Below are 20,000 nucleotides of genomic sequence, written 5' to 3' on the forward strand. Positions count from 1 at the left end.
GCCATCAGAGTTACCGTGCTCAAGTACTGCCAGACTATCAACAAACAAGTTTTCTTCTATAGCTTGAACCCGTTTTTTAAAACATTGTAACAATCATCTCAGGCCTTGGTTTTCTACAGCTACAAGCCAGGCCAAGACAGTTTTCGACTTGCAACTTTCTGCCTCAAAACGTACAAAAGGAACCAGCTTATGGCAAAGAGGGGTAGAGGTTGAAACAATGATGGTCAAAAGTCTAACGGTGAAATAACCGACGCTGACCAGTGACAAAAGGGTGGCAGCCAGACGCCAGGCGTGAGTGGAGTGCCATCAGATAGGGGGCAGCACCAACTGGGGCAGTGATCCAAGGTGGAACAATGGTTCGAGGGTTGGCGAGCACGTGGAGTTGGGAACACGAGGACACTTTTCGGTGAACCACGGCTAGAGTAACATGTCTGAGGAGTGAGCAGCGTGCAGCCCGCAGCCCTAGGGGCTGAAATGGAGTCCTGTTTCCGGAAAACCACCACCACATCAACACCATCACATCAAAACCACCATTGAAGAAAAATAATTAAAATTCATAATTTGTAATGTAAAGTGAGCAGTTTAAAAGTGCGCGAAAAGGCCATGGTCCGCGAGGTATACAACATATAAGGTTAGTGTAATTTAAGTTGTTGTTGTTTGCCACACTGGTTATTTTCTTGTATTATTGTTGTTTAAATAGGGTTTAGGTTTTGTGATTCGTAGTATTGGGCATTATCCTATTTGAATATAGAGACTCTTAATAAACATTATTATTATATTTCATAAACGGTAAAATCATATTTCATATTTCGGTGTTCTGCTCAATAGACTTATTACTAAAATTCCAAAGGACATTTGATATATTTAACCAACATTGAAAATCTCATTTGTTTCTTTGTAAAGTGTCAATTTCATTTGCCTTTTGCTTATTTTCATTATATTTATCTAATGATTCAAAATTGCCTTGTGTTGTTATTTCACAAGTATCATTAGATCCCCTCCCTTCTTTATTGTTTTAATCATGGAGTGAAGCAATATAGTTGGGAAAGATGTGTAGTTCTACATTCATTGATTGCTGGACTGCGTCTTTATTAAAAGTAATAAAGTAAATGTACATTGTTTTTTATATAGTTCAAATGAATTCATGTCTCTGCTAAAGAGTTATGCCGTGGTAGTTGTTTATTCAAATTTCGAGGGTCGTTCCCTAATAATTAACGTGGCGCCTGGGTTATAAATTTCAAATTTTATATTATCAAATTTTCATATTACTATTTAAATTTTCAAATTCACCATATATTAAGCAATCAGTAAGTGTAGATCTAGACAACATTTGTTAGAAAAATGGTTAGGCTCACCGCATTTGTAGCATGTTTTACCTGTAGCAGGACACTGTTAATTAACGTGGATACCTCCACATCTTGAGCAATAAGTTTGTCCTTCTTTAGATGAAGAGTAATGATGTTGTCCTTCTTTAGTTGAAGAGTCCTTCACTCTGGTAGAAAATTTTTGTCTCTGGTGATGTGAAATAGAGTCTATATCCTGATGTCCTTGAATGTTTTTTACTTGTTGTTTCGTCACCTCAAAAGTCTTACAGATTTCAGCTGCCTTATCCAAAGTCAAGTCCGGAATATTTAAAAGTTTTTCTTGCACTTCACTTCTATGCACCCCCAACACTATTCTGTCTCTGATCATTTTCTCACTTTGATCCCCAAAATTGCAAGTCTTGACAAGTTTTTTTAGATCTTCAATGAATATGTGAATAGGTTGTATTCGTTTATAAAACAGAAAACGTTAATAAATTCTATTTCGTTCAGGAACCAAATGATTCTCAAATTCTTTCAGCACAGAATCCAATTTTTGTTTTTCGTCATCACTGATTTTGAAGTTGTTGTATATGTCCAGGCCCTCATCGCCGATTATACAGGGTGGGGCAGAGCCGACTGACTTAGAAAAAAAAATGGTTTGGTTTATTGAATTCACCTCGAAAAATAGTTTTTAGTGTTAGTTTTTGAAAATTATATCGGTTAAATGGCGGCCATCAGCAGCTATACACTGATGTAGCCTATTTTTGAAATTTTCAAACGCATTTTGGCATATTGCCACTGGTAAGGCCTGAATCTCCTCCCTGATTTTCTCCTTAAGCTCTTCCAAAGTGTGTGGGCGATGTTTGAAAACCTTTTCTTTGAGGTAGCCCCACAGGAAAAAGTCACAGACACTCAAATCGGGTGAGCGTGCCGGCCACTTCACGTCCCCCCTCAGAGAGATAAGTCGCCCTGGGAACATTTCTCTCAACAAATCCATTGAAATGCGCGCTGTGTGGGCTGTAGCCCCATCCTGCTGAAACCATATTTCCCCCAAGTCTTGTTCCTCAGCAAGTTCTTCCAAATTGGGTTGCAGAAACGTTTGTAACATTGTGACATAACGCTCGGAGGTGACAGTGACAGTGATGTTGTCATCATCTTCGAAGAAGTATGGCCCTATCATTCCAAATTGAGAAACGGCACACCAAACTGTCACTTTTGGTGAATTAAGTGGTCTTTCATGAAGTTGTCGAGGGTTATTTGCTGCCCAGTACCGGAAGTTTTGTTTGTTGACAGCTCCACACAGATGAAAATGAGCCTCGTCACTGCAGAAAAGAGTCGCCATTGCCGGGATGCGTTGAAGCATTTCCTTGCAACAATTTTTACGGTTCAAACAATCGGCGGCATTTAATTTTTGCACAATCATGATTTTATATGGATGAAAAAACAAATGTTCATGAAGAATCCTCCTAATTGAACGGCTGGACATCCCCAAAGCTATTGCATGCCTGCGTGCAGAACGCCTCGGTGATTGCTCGACTGCTGCTCTCACAATTTCAATATTTTCGGGAGTTCTCACTGTTCTTGGTGCGCCATGTCTTCTTTCTTGTCATGTACTACCAGTTTTCTCGAGTTGACGAACCCACGCTCTGATAGAGTTCACAGATGGGACGGGTTTGTGGACAGGAATGTTAAAATGTCGTCGAAACGCCCGTTGAACTGCGATAATCGAATGTTGATTTTCGTAAAAAGCGCGAACAACATAACCGCGATGCTCCCCTGTCCAATTCATGATGCACACTAAAAACTATTCTCCCGGGACTGTACAATGACGCCCACCGAGCCTGTCTACTCCCACCACAGGCTGAGCAGTGCCCCCTCCAAACTCGTCAGTCGGCTCTGCCCCACCTTGTATTTAGAAAAACTGCAACTTTCACTGGTTCCTTTTCCGCACTCTTTCCACTAGCAAGTATAGTTATTTGTGCAACTAGTGCGCAAAGTGACAGTTTGCTGCACCGAAAGAAACGTTTACGCCCGAGCCGTAGGCGAGGGCGGAATGGTTTCTTGAGTGCAGCAGAGGAACTTTGCGCACGTATTTCACATTAAGTTTTTCCTACAGTTACCATTGAATATGAAAAGTGGGTAATTATGGGTAAAATTGCCTGAAATGCATCAAATGTTTTTCTGTGTAATTTTATTATTGATAAAAACCTTAATCCTAAAATCCTAAAGTCCTCGTTGTCCTTGGTTATAATATATAATGAATAATAATTAGCGCGTTGTGCTTGGTTGCACCTCTGCTCACTATAGCAGCCACAGCAGTCACTGTTACCAACTTCATTTTGATTTTGCTGCACTGTTGCTCCATATAACCTACTAAGTATTTTGCGTTGCCATGTTGCAAATCTGGAGTGCAGAAAAATTTTTCCCGCACTAGAGCGGAAAAGTGATTCTTTGCGTTCTGTAATCAGTGCAGCAATGGCCACTTTCCAACGTAACTGTAGGAAAAATAAATTTCGAAATTTTGTTTAAATCTTTTCCAGTTTGAAACCACGTCACCCTCCAATGTGAGCGGTGCCGGTATACGCACCTCCATTCTAACCAAAAAAACGGACGGTTACCGACGCCAAAATTAACTGTTTTGCACTTTGTCAAATTATTTTCCTCGTCGCCATGTTTTAGAAATGAAAGTCATTGCCTTTCTTCTATTTCATTTATTGAAACTCCATACATTACAACATAATCAACATTACATCTTTTTTAAACATAACCTTAAACCTTCCAATTCTCAACCGTGGCCACTGCCATCTACATAATACAACACTACTCACATTTAAGTCCATTCTATTTTGCTGAAATATGTCTCTAGTAGGGCGTGAGTTCAAGTTGGAACCGGTTACACGCTTATTAAATTTATGTTTATTGTTTTTTATGTAAAATATTAGGTTTTTTATGTAGAGCTGTCAAACGGTTAACACTTTAAAATCATTGAATAGATCACAGGTGGGATAACGTCTGCACTTGCCTAGCATAGTTTTAATTATATATTTTTGATACTGTAACTGTACACCATAGAGAAACAATAGCGTAAGTAGATATCCCATGGTATAGGGAATCTATGTCGCAGCTTTTACTGTTATCTCAAGCCGATTACTGTCGATTATTGTCAATTTTTACTGTTTTGTTGGGGTGATAGTGTATGAACGGCACAATTTGAGAGACTACCAGCGTCACACAGCTGCATTGGAAAGAACTACGTGAACTATCGGCTTGGGATAACAGTAAAAGTTGCGACATAAACGCCCTATACCATGGGATATCTACTTACGCTTTTGTTTCTCTATGCTGTAACTGTACACCCACTTTTGCAGTGTAATAAAGAGTGATTTATGTTGTAGGGGAACGATTGGTGCAGTGTGCTACCCTACAGGTGGCTGGGTGCACCTGAGGTGCGCCGCCTGATTGCCCCGCGCGTCTACACTCTGCCACTGGTGCGCTGCATGTCGCGCACCATGGTGCAGGGTCGCAACTACGGGCCACAGGTCACCATTCGCCGGCTGACGCGGTCGCGCACCGGTCCAGCGCCCTCCACTAAGCCGATATTCGTGCAGGTCGCCAAGCAGGTTGTCAAGATGCGACCGGCCGATCTCAGGCTGCCCAGTAGGGCATGGAAGGTTTGCTTGCTTGCAACTATTTCAACACTATACTGAGGTCCACGTTATAATGGCAGTGGTTGAAGACAAAGACCTTAAAGAGATATAGATCCACAATGCCTATGCCTTCCCAATGATAGCTCTTACTTGAAATTGAAAGCCGCCATTGGGGTATTTTTGCACGAGATATTATATCCATATATATATATATATTTGTAATACAATAGATCACAAAGGCATTGGTATCAAAGACCTTAAAGAGATATAGACCCACAATGCCTATGCCTTCCCAATGATAGCTCTTACTTGAAATTGAAGGCCGCCATTGGGGTATTTTAGCACGAGATACTATATCTATATATATTTGTAATACAATAGATCACAAAGGCATTGGTGGCATTGGTATATAATAATCTTATGGGTTGCCCCCTCAATGGCGGATTTCAATTCCAAGTACGACACTAGCGCTGTATGTGAGTCTATGCATCTTTAAGGTCTTTGATTGGTATGTAATAATCTTATGGGTTGCCCCCTCAATGGCGGCTTTCAATTCCAAGTACGACACTAGCGCTGCATGTGAGTCTATGCATCTTTAAGGTCTTTGGTTGAAGATAGGAAAAGAACGTTGCCAAGTCTCTCCATTTTGCCACTGACTGTACACAGCTGTTACTTTAATTCATCCCATTAAATTCAATCCAATAATAATTATAATTTCCTTAATAAAATAATCAATTTAATGTCAAATTGATCACGAAAATATATTTTTCATAATTTGATTGAAAAATTTGCTTTCATGACTGAGATCAGATTTTGATTTTTATACAAACCTGAAATGGCGGCTAATTTAAAAAACTGTGATACAACAATCTGAATTTCAAAACAACAGAAATTGAGTTATTTGGTAGGTATTCTATTCCAATTTTCTTTAAAAATGATAGAAAAATAGAGATACTATTTAAAAATGAGTAATTTCAATGGATTAATTCTGCAATAACTTTTCAATATTATTTATACCGGTACGAGTAGGTCTAACCTATACGGGTAGGCTAACTGAAGCATGGATGAAGTCTAGGATGGTTAGTTATCATCTTTTAAAATGTCATTTCAGGTATTTTAATTTGTGTTTCTCGTTCCGTAATGTTTAAAAATTATTTCATTGTTTCAATAATACATTTTAAATCAATTATACGACTTGTGTACTCAGTATTTTGATATAATGGAGAAAGAAAATGGCGGCTGAGAATTTGGTTTGTTCAGTTTTGTACAGTCACTATCAAAAGTAAATATAAAATATTCTGGCAAATAGACAACATTGCAAAGCGCGAGGGAAATAGTGCTATCTGTTTTGTTGTATGATAGAAAAGGACAGCAACAGTATTGTCAATCGTACACTGCCATTATAATGTGGACCTCACTATAGAAAATCTCTAGTTAATAGAAATTCCAAAGTGAGGTCCACGCTATAATGGCAGTGGATAAAGATATAAGAATAGCGATGCCGATTCTCTGCATTAATTAATTATATTTCTACACTGTCAAAAACATAATTGACATCGTTGTGGACCTAGAAAAGGATAGTATCACCGGCTTTGTCGAATGATAGACAAGGATAGCAAAACCAAAGTTGAACAAATACTGTCATTATAACGTGGACCTCACTATAGAAAATTTCTAGTTAATAGAAATTCTAGTTAAATTTTAATAGAATGTCTAGTTGAATTCCTTGTTAATTTCTATTTCTAGTAAATAGATTATGGATTATATTTTTATAGTCTCACTAGCCGTCAGGCTCGCTTCGCTCGCCATATCCGTTGACATTCTTTCGGTGTTGCAGAATTGAAAGCCAAGATTCGAGAAGCGATTTCAAATTCCAGTTGTAATGTTACGTAAAACCATGAACAATGTGACGAAGAGACTATAGGAATGTTTGCGTAGTAAAGGAACACACCTGCAAGATGTCTTCAAAAAATAAATAAATGTTACGGTATTATTTATTCTAAAATGGCATTATTTTTACTATATTGAATGATATGAAAAACTTTATTTAAATACAGTCGAACCTCTCTATAACGAACCTCCACTTAATGAAATCCTCTACACAACGAATTATTACCTGGTCCCATGACATTTTAGAGTTTTGGCTGCTTATTTACCTCTATTCAACGAATTTCGGACCTCTCAACAACAAAGTTCTCTCTTGACTTCAACATACAAAATACAGTGTGTATAGGAAGTAGACGGTTATTTTCAAGGAATTGTTTAGTTTCAGCAGAAAGGTCAATAGACTAAAAATAATGGCAATTGAGGTAGGAAGAAGATAGGGTGGTAGACAGTCAATAGAGGGTGAATCACAAGTCGGGAATTGAATTCCAAGAACTTGTCATTATTGTAGACCAGGCAGGTGAACGACTGGGCTTTCCCATTCTTGCTTTCGTCACACATTTCAATTCTTCAAACCGACTATGATGATGATGGCTGTGACGAACCTGAGGAGAAGAATCTGTCAGATCAAGAAGTTATAGAGGCTTTCAAAATTATCAGGCTTAAAACTGAAAAATAGTGTACCAGTGAAAAAGTTGAAAAATATTGCTACAGAGTATGTACTTTGATTAAACTCAACTTATAGTACAAATCAAGCTTCCTGGAAATAAATTGGTGAGTTTACTTCCTTATTACATTCTATAAATATTTAAAAAACATGTTTTCCTCCACCTTCTGTCTAAAGTACTTACTTTACTCCCTGAAACATAATACTAAAGTGTCACTTTTTCGCTCTTGGTAGTAAAAACAGAAAAACTCCCTAGGGAGGAAAAGTGACACCATTTAAATAACATGGGAAGCATCTCTATTTTAAAAACTTACATTGTAATAGGTTAGAAGGTCTAAGCTCAGATGAGAAAGCATAAAGAGGTGTCTGTCATCGAGTCAACTGAATTCAATACCACAACCAGAAATTTGATCAACTCATGTTTGTATGATATTATATCCTTAATATTAGTGGACAATAAAAAGTTATACAATTTTTAAAATATTTTATTCTATTCAAAATACCAGCCAACAAATATTTTTGATCTGCAATTCAAATCTGAACCGGAGTCAGCCATTTTTGGTAGACACCCAGCTGATATAATTGTTACAACTTTTGCTGATAGATAGCGCAATCGGCAGTGCCAATCAGATGACCGGTTTTTAGGTTTTAGATTTTAGGTTATGTTGTTAGGAAACATTGCTACCAATACGTAAGTTATTAAAATGATTGTATTTGCAGTTTCTATAAAAAAAATGTAGCTGGAGGAAAAATGTTGTGTACATCACGAGCGAAAAATACTTTTTCTCCCTCAGGAAAATTGTTGCCCTCGGCTTCAAACTTTTCCCACAGGGAGAAAAAGTCGTACTTTTCACTCTAGATATACAAATAACTATTTTTCAAACAGCATGAATTTTCAAATTTCCATATTAATATTGGCCTAATAGGTACCCTACCATTCACAATAATATGTTTTATGTACAATATCCATTCATTTACCGCCGTGATACGATATTATAAGATCCATTAGGATCGTGGAAGTTTTCTTCACAGAACCTCTCAATAACGAATACCTCTATGCAGCGAATTTTTTCTCGGCATAATCGACTTCGTTATACAGAGGTTCGACTGTATTTGTTTTTCTTGAAATTATTTAACTTTCAAAATTTCCCGTTTCTCTGAAACATCCTGTACTTGTTTTCAACAGATGATTAGAATTTATTTATTTATTTATTTATTTATTTATTAGATAGAGCAAACAATACAATAGTCGGAAAAGAAAAAACAGGCTATTGCCCAAAACTTGTTAATACGCTAACAAAATCAGTAATTCTTACACCAATTTCTTGTCAGAATTTACTGTGATGGGAAGTATTAGAGGAGGAACTGCGCGAGGTCCACTGTTCAAAGAACTACTAGTAACTTTTGTTGGCAGGTGAAGCTGGTGGGGGAAGGGGCGGACGACGCAGGGGGCGTGTTCGACGACACCATCACCGAGATGTGTGAGGAGCTGCTGAATGGGGGCGTGCCCCTCCTCATAGCCACGCCCAACGCCCTCAACAAGGACGGATACAACCAGGACAAGTATCTGCTCAACCCCGCCCTCACTCACCCGACCCACCTTCTCTGGTTCAAGTTTCTAGGTAGACAACATTTATACACCAATAATGTTAAACTCAATAATTCTACTCGATAATACCATAGAGAAACAATAGCATAAGTAGATATCCCATGGTATAGGGTGTTTATGTCGCAACTTTTACTGTTATCTCAAGCCGATAGTTCATGTAACTCTTTTCCGTGAATCTGTGTGACACTGGTAGTCTCTCATATTGTGCCGCTCATACACACCCCAACAAAATAGTAAAATTCGACAATAATCAACAGTAATCGGCTTGAGATAACAGTAAAAGTTGCGACATAAACGCCCTATACCATGGGATATCTACTCACGCTATTGTTTGTCTATGATAATACCATATTAGCCAAAATAAACAGCACTGAAACTGAATCAGCTGTAGTTCGATCAGCTGATTCAATATTGGTGATAGTTGCCACGGCTTCGCGTTCATTACTTCTTTCTATTTGAGGTTAGTTTTTATTAGCATGGTGCTAACAACACTGTAGAAAAACTTATCGTAGAGCATTATTCTCGCTCATACGGAAATGGACGTGCAGGTGGTCCAAGCTTGTCACACACTGCTTTACGTATTCTGGAACATTTCCACCAAAACCTGCCTAGAAATGCTGCGATTCTCAAGCCCGGTTGTACAACAGACGGTTCTCCACGAGAACCAATCAGAGAAGGCGTTTCTGAAAAGACGGCTTCTCTGATTGGTTCTCGTGGAATAAATCATGGTTAAAATTCAACAGGCTGCAACCGGCACTTGGTGTTGTTAAAAAATTTCGAATAACAGGTAGTGTTCTGACACAGCGAAAGGGCTTTTCAGGTCGCCCAACTACTGTCTAACAGGCAACAATGTTGCAGAAAGTGTCACAGTCACCGAGAATGCGAGCTTCTCTTGAACTGAATATTAACAATAACGTCAATTCACCGTTGGGTCGATCGGTCAATTAGAAGAATGTTCAAAAATATTGGTGGTTTTCCCAAACTGGACAACCATTGAACTGCATAAACGAACTATCCAGAGTTCAATACTGTGCTTCAATGTTAGCAATATGCTAACCATTTATGCTTATCATTTCAGTACTGTTTATTTTGGCTGATACTGTATAAAAGGATGATTACCTGGAAGATGGTGGACCTGCCGCGTTGTCACAGTAAGTGAATTTATTCATTTAGTTCTTAGTACAGGATTTTCGGAAAATCACTGTGCACCCGGATTATGGAATTTAAATAAATGTTTGCTGTTATCGGGGTTTCAAGTTGCGCAGTGGCGGAATGGCGGCACCCCCCCCCCCCACCAACTCCAATGGGTAAGTGAGTTTGTGTCCTCAAGTACCCTCTTCTAGAAAATTTTAGAAATGCTGGCAAATTGAATTTCTTTCAAATTAATAATACTGTTTACCTCTTCCACTTCCTCCATGGCTCACACTTCACATTCACTAATTCAAGCAATTTAAAAACACGACTACTAGTAGTTCTGTGAACAGTAGGCCTCACGCAGTTTCCTCATCCACAAGTAACTGATGTCACCTGTTCTAGTTGATTCAGTTGAATCATAATTTACACTTAAAAACTGTTATTTGTTTTCTCCAAGATCAAAAACTCACGTATGTTTATGAACTCAGTTCACGTTTGAATTTGTATTCCATTTGATGATTTATCCAGTTTCGTGATAATCTTTCCATCTGATAAAAATATTTCTCAACTATTTAAATATTAATTTTTCCCGATCAAGAATATTATAATTTCTTCGGCATTATTCAGTTCATTTAATCATTTTAATCAATTCATTTTTATTTAATTTTTAATCACCTATTAAATTTGTTTTTCAAATTTGAGAATATTGATTCTGATGGCACGCTTCATAAAAAATATTGAAAACTCTACCTTATAGAAATAGACACAAGACACGGTCAGACATCTCTATAATGCATGCAATGAATATAATACTTGTCAGCTGATTGATTATGGCTAATTATTCTATAGTCTGATTGATCCTATCTTCAAAGTAGTTGATATATATATAGTGATAGCCTATCGGAGTATGGAAGAATTCCTTTTCTCTTCATATTAACCTTAAAATGCAAAATTTCAAAAAAAACTTGTGTGTACATCGACGAAAAAGGAATATTCCTGTCAAATCTCATTGAATTCTATCAACGCGTTTGGCCGTAATCGCGTTACATACAGACAGACAAAAGCAAATCAAGTTGAAACATAGACCTCACTACGTTCGGTCAACTAACTCACACGTATAAGAATAACCTTACTTTTAAAACAATATTTGAAATGCGCAAATTTTCGTTAAAGCGGTAGAGACGGTGGGTCGTGGGAAGGAGGGAGAACGCAGCTACCGGAAACCCTCGACAGTAGCCGAGAACGCGCGATGTATTTCGATCATTAGGCCGGTTGCAGACGAACGACTATTGCATGTGGGATGTGGGAGCGATTATTTTCCTTCTGCGGTACCACAAACGCAGCGCATATGGAATGCATTGGCAGGCATGGCAGTGGCACTGATACTTCCACATGGCGTTGCGCGCTTTAGTATGCGATTATTTTCCTTGCGATTGTCGTACCACTGGTTTGAGCACTACGCTTCCCCTAGCTTCTGTACCTCAATCGCAGTCGCTGTGACTTTGAAAACACCTGTATGATAGAAAACATGTGATAAAAACTACCGAGCATGATAAAAACTGTTGCACTAATGCACGTTTTCTCGAATGTAGTGTGAAAGTCTCTCTGTGTTAGGCCGGTTACAGAGCTCGACCGACCTTCAATCAATCAATCAATCAATCAATCATTTATTTATTTTCAAAACATACATGAAAATGTACATGAAAAACTTCAGTGCGTACGTCAGTCGCGCTTGTCTTTTCCATAGATATTCCATGTATCCGTACTGACGGCACGCATGCGCACGGTCAGGACCATGCGTTTTACACTGCGTACGAAGACCATCGGTCGAGCTCGTGCGCATCCGTTCCATCGGTCGACTGACACGCTATCTTGAACAATCTTGAATCTTGATCGGTAGCTTAAAGTGACTGCAAGTATTCCCAATGGTGATACAAGCTCGAAATAACTCTTCAAAATTTCTGATGGACATTCTGAGGTAGTTAAAGAAATGAATCTTCATCCCCAAGCAATCATGTACAGTATGTTATGGTACTAAATTTCCTTTGAAATGCTCTTTGGGCGACCATCGGGTGAACTTGATATCTACGTCTTTTAATATTTCGTTTACGAAGATAATTAGCTGCAATTAAACAATCTGCAAAGACGTCCATTTTGTGAGTCAGAAAAACTGATCTATGGATGCGTGTGGTCAGGATGGTGCACACGCACTGACGGTCGGTCGAGCTCTGTAACCGGCCTTAGTCGTATTGTTCTGTGGTGTGTCGGTTCCACATCCCACATGCGACAGTGGTTCGTCTGCAACCGACCTTATTTGAACGGTCTGAAGCCTGTAGGCTGGGGGCTCTAGCCAAGGACTTGAGGGGGACGGGAGTGATCCGCAAGCTTTCTTCGATTCATATTTGTATTGAGCCTCATACTCATCATGTTCTTATCGGGTTTTTTTCAATTTCGGAGTTTTTCAACATAATTTTGGGCAAAGCCTACAAATATTTATAAGAGTTGAGATTATTTTAATATTTTTAGTCCAATAACTCTACTCATCGCCGCATCAAACGATGACCGGACGCCTCACCAACTTGAAGTTGGTCAATTGTGTGTCTTCGTGTGGTCTGCTGCGAAGTGTATAGTCTGATATGTAAGCTTAGGTTAGGTATAGTATTTTAATCAATTTAAATACAGTCCGATATCACAGTCCTACAATCTGATTGCACAGTGACTTTCCGAAAACTGTATAAGCAAATCAAACAGTGATTTGCCTTGTCTAGTGTAAACTAGTAAGGTAGTTCACTATTATAGTGTGTTTTATCGTATAATATTTATGTATCCATCTATTCCACATTCCATGACGAAGTGCTAGTAAAAAATTTGTTTTTTTACTATTTTTCACAACACTCCAGTAAAGTTTTCTGAATAAAAGTTATTAAAACTAGTACTCTTTTATTCTAGTATGAGTACTACATCTTTTCCAACTGTATTCGAGAAAGTATCAATTGTAATTGAGAATAGTCATTTGTATTTGAGAAATCGTCAGATGTGAATGAGAATAGTCAATTGTATTTGAGAAGTCATCCCTTGTAATTGAGAATAGTGAATTTTATTTGAGAAAGTATCATTTCAATTTGAGAACATACGATTTGAAATCAAGAAGTTGTCAGTTGTAATTGGGAAATGATTTAAAAAAAGTTTTTGAATGAAGCACCATTTTCAAGCTCCAAAATCCATTGAAGAACTGCCGAATTGTTTGATCAAGAGATTCAATTGATTGATGATAAAGTTCAATTGCGCCGTAAACAGAGAATTTGATCTTCATCAAGTGCAATGTTTCACAAAATGTTTGGAGACAAGAGTCGTGTTGCCAACACATACATAGAAATAATTCTCATTAATCATTCGTAAACAGTACAGGGGAAATACTTTCACCATTGAAAATATTTATTTTCACCCCATGCAAAGCCTATGATAGTAATTATTGGAATACTATGTGCGAAGTACAGTATCCTTTCCTGCTCAAATCAAACCTGTACTGTAGGCTACAGAAGAGTCACGACATGTCAATTGGAAAATTTACTTATTTTCAATTGATATCTTCTCATTTACATTTGATGATTTATCACATACAATTCACTATTCTCAATCACATGTGATGACTTCCCAAATACAATTGACTATTCTCATCTACATCTGACATTTTCTCAATTATACTCTCTTTTGGTAGAGAGTTAGTGGGGAGGATATTTTTAATACTCTTTCCGAAGAATGGACATTGATATGTCCAAAGCTCCGCCAATTTATGTACATGCATTACAATATGATTATTATCTATAGTTATTATATTACAAATTGCTTTTTCATATCATATACAGTTAAATAATTATTTTCTTAGTCTATATTATGTAAATTCATCTATAATTTTGCTGTATTGTAAGCTATTGTATATAAGTGTATAAGCCAGTATATATTGTAATCTACATAAATAAAGTACTCAATCAATCAATCAATTACAAGTGACTTTTCTCAAATACAATTGATACTTTCTCAAATTAACTTGATAATTTCTCCAATAAAATTGGAAAAGGTGTAGCTGTAATAACTTTTATTCAAAAAACTTGACTATAGTGTCATGAAAAATAGTTCAAAAATTATTTAATTTCTATTTATTGGTGATTTATTTATTATTTATTTTATTTTATTGATTTTCAATCAATTATGCATCCAGAATTGTAATATTTTAGCATAAAAGTTAATGAATCTAATTTGATTTTCAGGAATCCTGCTTGGAGTGGCGATGCGAACTAAGAAGCCCCTAGCTCTACCGCTTTCTCCGCTCGTCTGGAAATTGCTCATTCAAGAGCCTGTCAACATAGTCGACCTGGAAGAGAATGACTGCATATATGCCAGGAGTCTGATCGGCGTTCGCGATATCCACCTATCCGGAGTTACTGAGGCCAATTTCCATGAGGTCAGTGAAAAACATGCTATTCAGATCAACGGGCAAAACAAAAACCCTGCTGAACAATTTATTTTTCCTACAGTTACGTTGAAAAGTGTCCATTGCTGCACTGATTACAGAACGCAAAGAATCACTTTTCCGCTCTAGTGCGGGAAAAATTTTTCTGCACTGCAGATTTGCAACATGGCAACGCAAAATACTTAGTAGGTTATATGGAGCAACAGTGCAGCAAAATCAAAATGAAGTTGGTAACAGTGACTGCTGTGGCTGCTATAGTGAGCAGAGGTGCAACCAAGCACAACGCGCTAATTATTATTCATTATATATTATAACCAACGACAACGAGGACTTTAGGATTTTAGGATTAAGGCTTTTATCAATAATAAAATTACACAGAAAAACATTTGATGCATTTCAGGCAATTTTACCCATAATTCCCACTTTTCATATTCAATGGTAACTGTAGGAAAAACTTAATGTGAAATACGTGCGCAAAGTTCCTCTGCTGCACTCAAGAAACCATTCCGCCCTCGCCTACGGCTCGGGCGTAAACGTTTCTTTCGGTGCAGCAAACTGTCACTTTGCGCACTAGTTGCACAAATAACTATTACAATTCAAAGCCAAGCAATATCCCTTCAACAATATTACAAAATAACACATCATGTTGTTCAATCCATAATGATAACAGCTGATAAATTTGAAAATTGGTGAACTAGGACCCCATAAAATGGCGATTTTGCAATGCATCACGGGATCTTGTCATGACCTGTATTTATCAAAGACCTTAAAGATGTATAGACTCACATGCAGCGCTAGTGTCGTACTTGGAATTGAAATCCGCCATTGAGGGGGCAACCCATAAGATTATTACATACCAATGCCACCAATGCCTTTGTGATCTATAGTATTACAAATAAATAATATATAATATCTCGTGCTAAAATACCCCAATGGCGGCCTTCAATTTCAAGTAAGAGCTATCATTGGGAAGGCATAGGCATTGTGGGTCTATATCTCTTTAAGGTCTTTGGTATTTATAGACCTAGGAATCTAGTGACTATCAGTGGCGAAGCTACCAATAACTGAAAGGGGAGTCTAGGAACTCTAAAGCTCACCGCTTGTATTTCAGAACACATTCTTATTCAAAAGACAAGGAGAAAACGGAGTTTGAAGCAAATACTTCTTCACCAGATCATTACACTCATCCATTGCATGATTATTAAGAAATAAGAAAGTACCCTGAAAGTTCAACAACAAATTAAAGATAAATCTGAAATGGAAAAAGGATTTAGTTTCATTATTATTGAGTGAAACGAGAAGTTTATTATTGAGTTTTTTTGAGAAAAAAAGTTCAACAACAAATTAAAGATAAATCTGAAATTGAAAAAGGATTTAGTTCCATTATTATCGACTAAAACAAGAACTTTATTTTTGAGTTTTTTTGAGAAAAAACTTTTTGTGCATTCAAGCATAGAGAAATAATAGCATAAGTAGATAGATACTCCATGGTATAGGGTGTTTATGTCGCAACTTTTACTGTTATCTCAAGCCGATAGTCCACGTAGTTATTTCCCGTGAAGCTGTGTGACACTTGTAGTCTCTCATATTGTGCCGTTCATACACTCTTACCCGGTTAAAACAGTGTTAGATATTGAATAAATAATACTCTTTATATCAACCAACCACCTTTATATTAATACATTCAAGACTAAACTGTTATTAACGTTGTTAATATTAAAACTATCTATTAATATTAAATTAAAACTTTCTCCAAAACTTCAAGAATTGAGGTAACCGTTTCAATGTCGTTCTCCCCTGATAATGTGTTGTACAATTTAAGTCCATCAGGTCCCAGTAAGTTTTTCAATCTCGCTACTTGTATTTCTCGAGATTTCTTTACAGTCTCGGTAGCAGTCAAATAAATTGTTACTTCTTCTTTGAAGTTGGCAAAATTATTTGCGATATCCCCATGTATAACTAGCATACTTGGTTTGTTGAATTCCATTTTCAATATTGAGCTATCACTTCTCACTTGAACACTTAATAATTCAATTATTCTTGTTTTATTTTATTTTCGACTGCGCCATGTTAGATATTGAATAAATAATACTCTTCATATCAACCAACCATCTTTATTTTAATACATTCAATACTAGACTGTTATTAACGTTCTGGTAACTAATGTATTGAAATCATATGATAATAATAAAAATATAATCTGTAACAAACAGTAAAAATAGGCAATAATCGACAGTAATCGGCTTGAGATAACAGTAAAAGTTGCGACATAAACGCCCTATACCATGGGATATCTACTTATACTATTGTTTCTCTATGATTCAAGGCTGTGCAGAAGCTAAAAATAAACTTTCTACTGGTGATATTTTTCAAAGTTTCTCGATTTGTATATAATCAAGCTATCAAAATAAAATAGTTTTCTCAGAAAAAAAAAAAACATTTTTTCCGATCATTACTTTTCGAGATATGAGCGCCTAAGAGATAAATCCATGAGATTTAGAGGATAAATTCTTCATGGTAATTTTGATCAAGTAAAACAAAAATTTTCTTAAAATATCAATTTCAGAGAAAGTTATTAAATTTACTGAAAATAACAAAAAACAACTTTTAATTGAGTTATTTTTGGTAAATTGAATAACTTTCTCAAAAATTGAAATTTTCAAAAGATTTTTGTTTTATTCAATCAACAATACCGAGGAGAATGTATCCTATAAATCTCTTGGATTTCTTACCGAATTTGAAATGTTCTGTCCCAAAAATTTAAACTTTATGCGCTCATTTCTCAAAAAGTAACCATCGGAAGAAAAATGTTTTTATGAGAAAACTATTTCATTTTGATAGCTTGATTATATACAATTGCTGATTAGCTTGATTGATTGTGTGTGTGTGTAGTATGTCTGTGAATACGATAACTCCATTCCTAATCAACCGATTGACTTGAAATTTTAAACTTAAGGTCCTTATACTATGAGGATCTGACAATAAGAAATTCAATAAAATTGAATTCAAAATTGCGGATAATTACTAAAAAGCCATGTTTTTCACGGTTTTCTCGAAAATGGCTCTAACGATTTTCTTCAAATTTATACCATGGATAGCTATTCATAAGCCCTATCGACTGACATGAGTCTCATTCATGGGAAAATTGCAGGAGCTCCGTAATATTCTTGAGAAAATGGCGGATAATCACTAAAAAACCATGTTTTTCAAGGTTTTCTCGAAAACGGCTCTAACGAATTCCTTCAAATTTATACCATGGATAGCTATTTATAAGCCCTATGAACTGACATGAGTCTCATTTCTGGGAAAATTGCAGGAGCTCCGTAATATTCTTGAGAAAAATGGCGGTTTATTACTAAAAACCATGTTTTTCACGATTTTCTCAAAAATGACGACCGATTTTCTTCAAATTCATACCCTGTACAGTTATTTATCAGCTCTATCAACTGGCATGAGTCTCCTTCCTAGGAAACTAATGGGGGGTCCACCCCATCCTTGATAAATGGACTTAGTAACCTCCTTCACGTGCATGAGGTAGGTAGGTAGCGCAGTTCATAAAAAGAACACATAGTCGAGATATTTCTTCTGTAGAACAGCTGTTTTGACGACTTTAAAAAAATGAGGACTAAAAAAATAATCGATTTTCACAATTTACACAAAGGAAAAAGTACTCTGAAAACAATTATATATACACATATACAGAAGTCTGATCGTAATTTCAAATATGAGCAAGGAAAGTTGTGTGAGTGTACCACACCAGATTTTTTTCTTTTATCTGTCCATTAATAAGTTGATTTATCCTGGAACTATTTCTATGTGTAAACTGTAAAAAATGGGATTTTGATTCATTAATTCCTAATTTGAGTTGAGAAAGGTATTGGGCTATGGCATTAATGTTCAAGAAAGATTCTATTTAAATAAATAAATGTTTATTTCCCAAAAAAACTAAAACTACAACATCAATTACACAAAATATTAGATAAATTACAATATTACATACAATAGTTAGTTACAAAAAATTCTTTTAATGTGTCCTCTACTTGTTTAGTTTTTTCTGTGTGGAAATTGACCTACTCCACTATGGCGTACCATGTTCTAGAGTAGGTTATTTCTAAAGGTGCGTACAGACTTTCGCTCTGCTCCGCAACCGAACGTCACTCCAGCAGAGCGATTGATGATCGACCGGGGAGCAACAGTGGTTCGACCGGGGAACGCGAGAAGATCTAACATCTTCCGTAACGTTCATGATGGGTGCGTGGGCGGAGCGACTGTGGTTCGATGGTGGTACGAGGGCGGTACGAGGGAGGAGCGTGCTCGGTGCGGGTTGGAAGCGCGAATATGTGTACGCAGCTTAACACACTTGCTGCAAATGTATGATGTGTCATCGGCAAACTCTACCCTGGAATATAACTTTTGGCACATCATTTATATATAGCAAAAACAACAAAGGGCCAAGTATAGAGCCCTGAGGTACACCAGCCTTCACTGATACTCTATCCGATATAAGTAATGAATTATCTTCCCTTGTTGATATCCAACAAGTAGTCGATGCCCTAGCATAGGCTTATCCAATACTTTAAGTAATTATTCTCACAAAGTAATGTCCGTACAAACTAGACAACGTCATTTTCTATAGTGAGGTCCACGTTATAATGACAGTATTTGATGAACTTTGGTTTTGCTATCCTTGTCTATCATTCGACAAAGCCGGTGGTACTATCCTTTTCTAGGTCCACAACGATGCCAATTATGTTTTTGACAGTGTAGAAATATAATTAATTAATGCAGAGAATCGGCATCGCTATTCTCCTATCTTTATCTACTGCCATTATAACGTGGACCTCACTATAGGCCCTTGACGCTTGACGCTCAGACGCTTCCTGTGTGTATCATGAACGCTCTGACCACGCCACGCCACGCTCCGCTCCGCCACGCTCCGCTCCGCTCCGCTCCGCTTTCAGTGTGTTTGTATCCTATGGCGTTTCATAGTGACGGAGGCAAAGCTGCGGGGCGCTTACTGTCAAATATCTAGGTATAATTGTAGATGATCGATTGAAATAGGATGAGCATATGTCGTACACAACTAAGAAAATAAGAAAGCTCATTTATAAGTTCTACCAGCTTCGTCATATAATTATTAGTAAAGATAGGATTAAAATAGTATATTTCTCACTTGTAGAGTCACTTTTGAGATAAGGACTGTTGGTTTGGGGTGCAGCAAATTACAACCATAGAGAAACAATATTAAAAATATCCTCCCCACTAACTCTCTACCAAATTGAGA

The 20,000-nt window shown here is 37.0% G+C and overlaps 1 protein-coding gene across 1 annotated transcript in view; it reads left to right on the forward strand.

Annotated features, from left to right (window-relative positions):
• Positions 1-20,000, forward strand: part of LOC111056308 (probable E3 ubiquitin-protein ligase HERC1) — a 151,523-nt gene that overhangs the window by 118,709 nt on the left and 12,814 nt on the right. The window contains exons 33-35 of the mRNA XM_039435338.1: positions 4,700-4,975; positions 8,917-9,124; positions 14,514-14,707. Of these exons, the coding sequence (XP_039291272.1) occupies positions 4,700-4,975; positions 8,917-9,124; positions 14,514-14,707 (678 nt within the window). The remainder of the gene's footprint in view (positions 1-4,699; positions 4,976-8,916; positions 9,125-14,513; positions 14,708-20,000) is intronic.

This window comes from Nilaparvata lugens, chromosome 9 (genome assembly GCF_014356525.2).
Source record: "Nilaparvata lugens isolate BPH chromosome 9, ASM1435652v1, whole genome shotgun sequence".
NCBI classification, from domain to species: domain Eukaryota; kingdom Metazoa; phylum Arthropoda; class Insecta; order Hemiptera; family Delphacidae; genus Nilaparvata; species Nilaparvata lugens.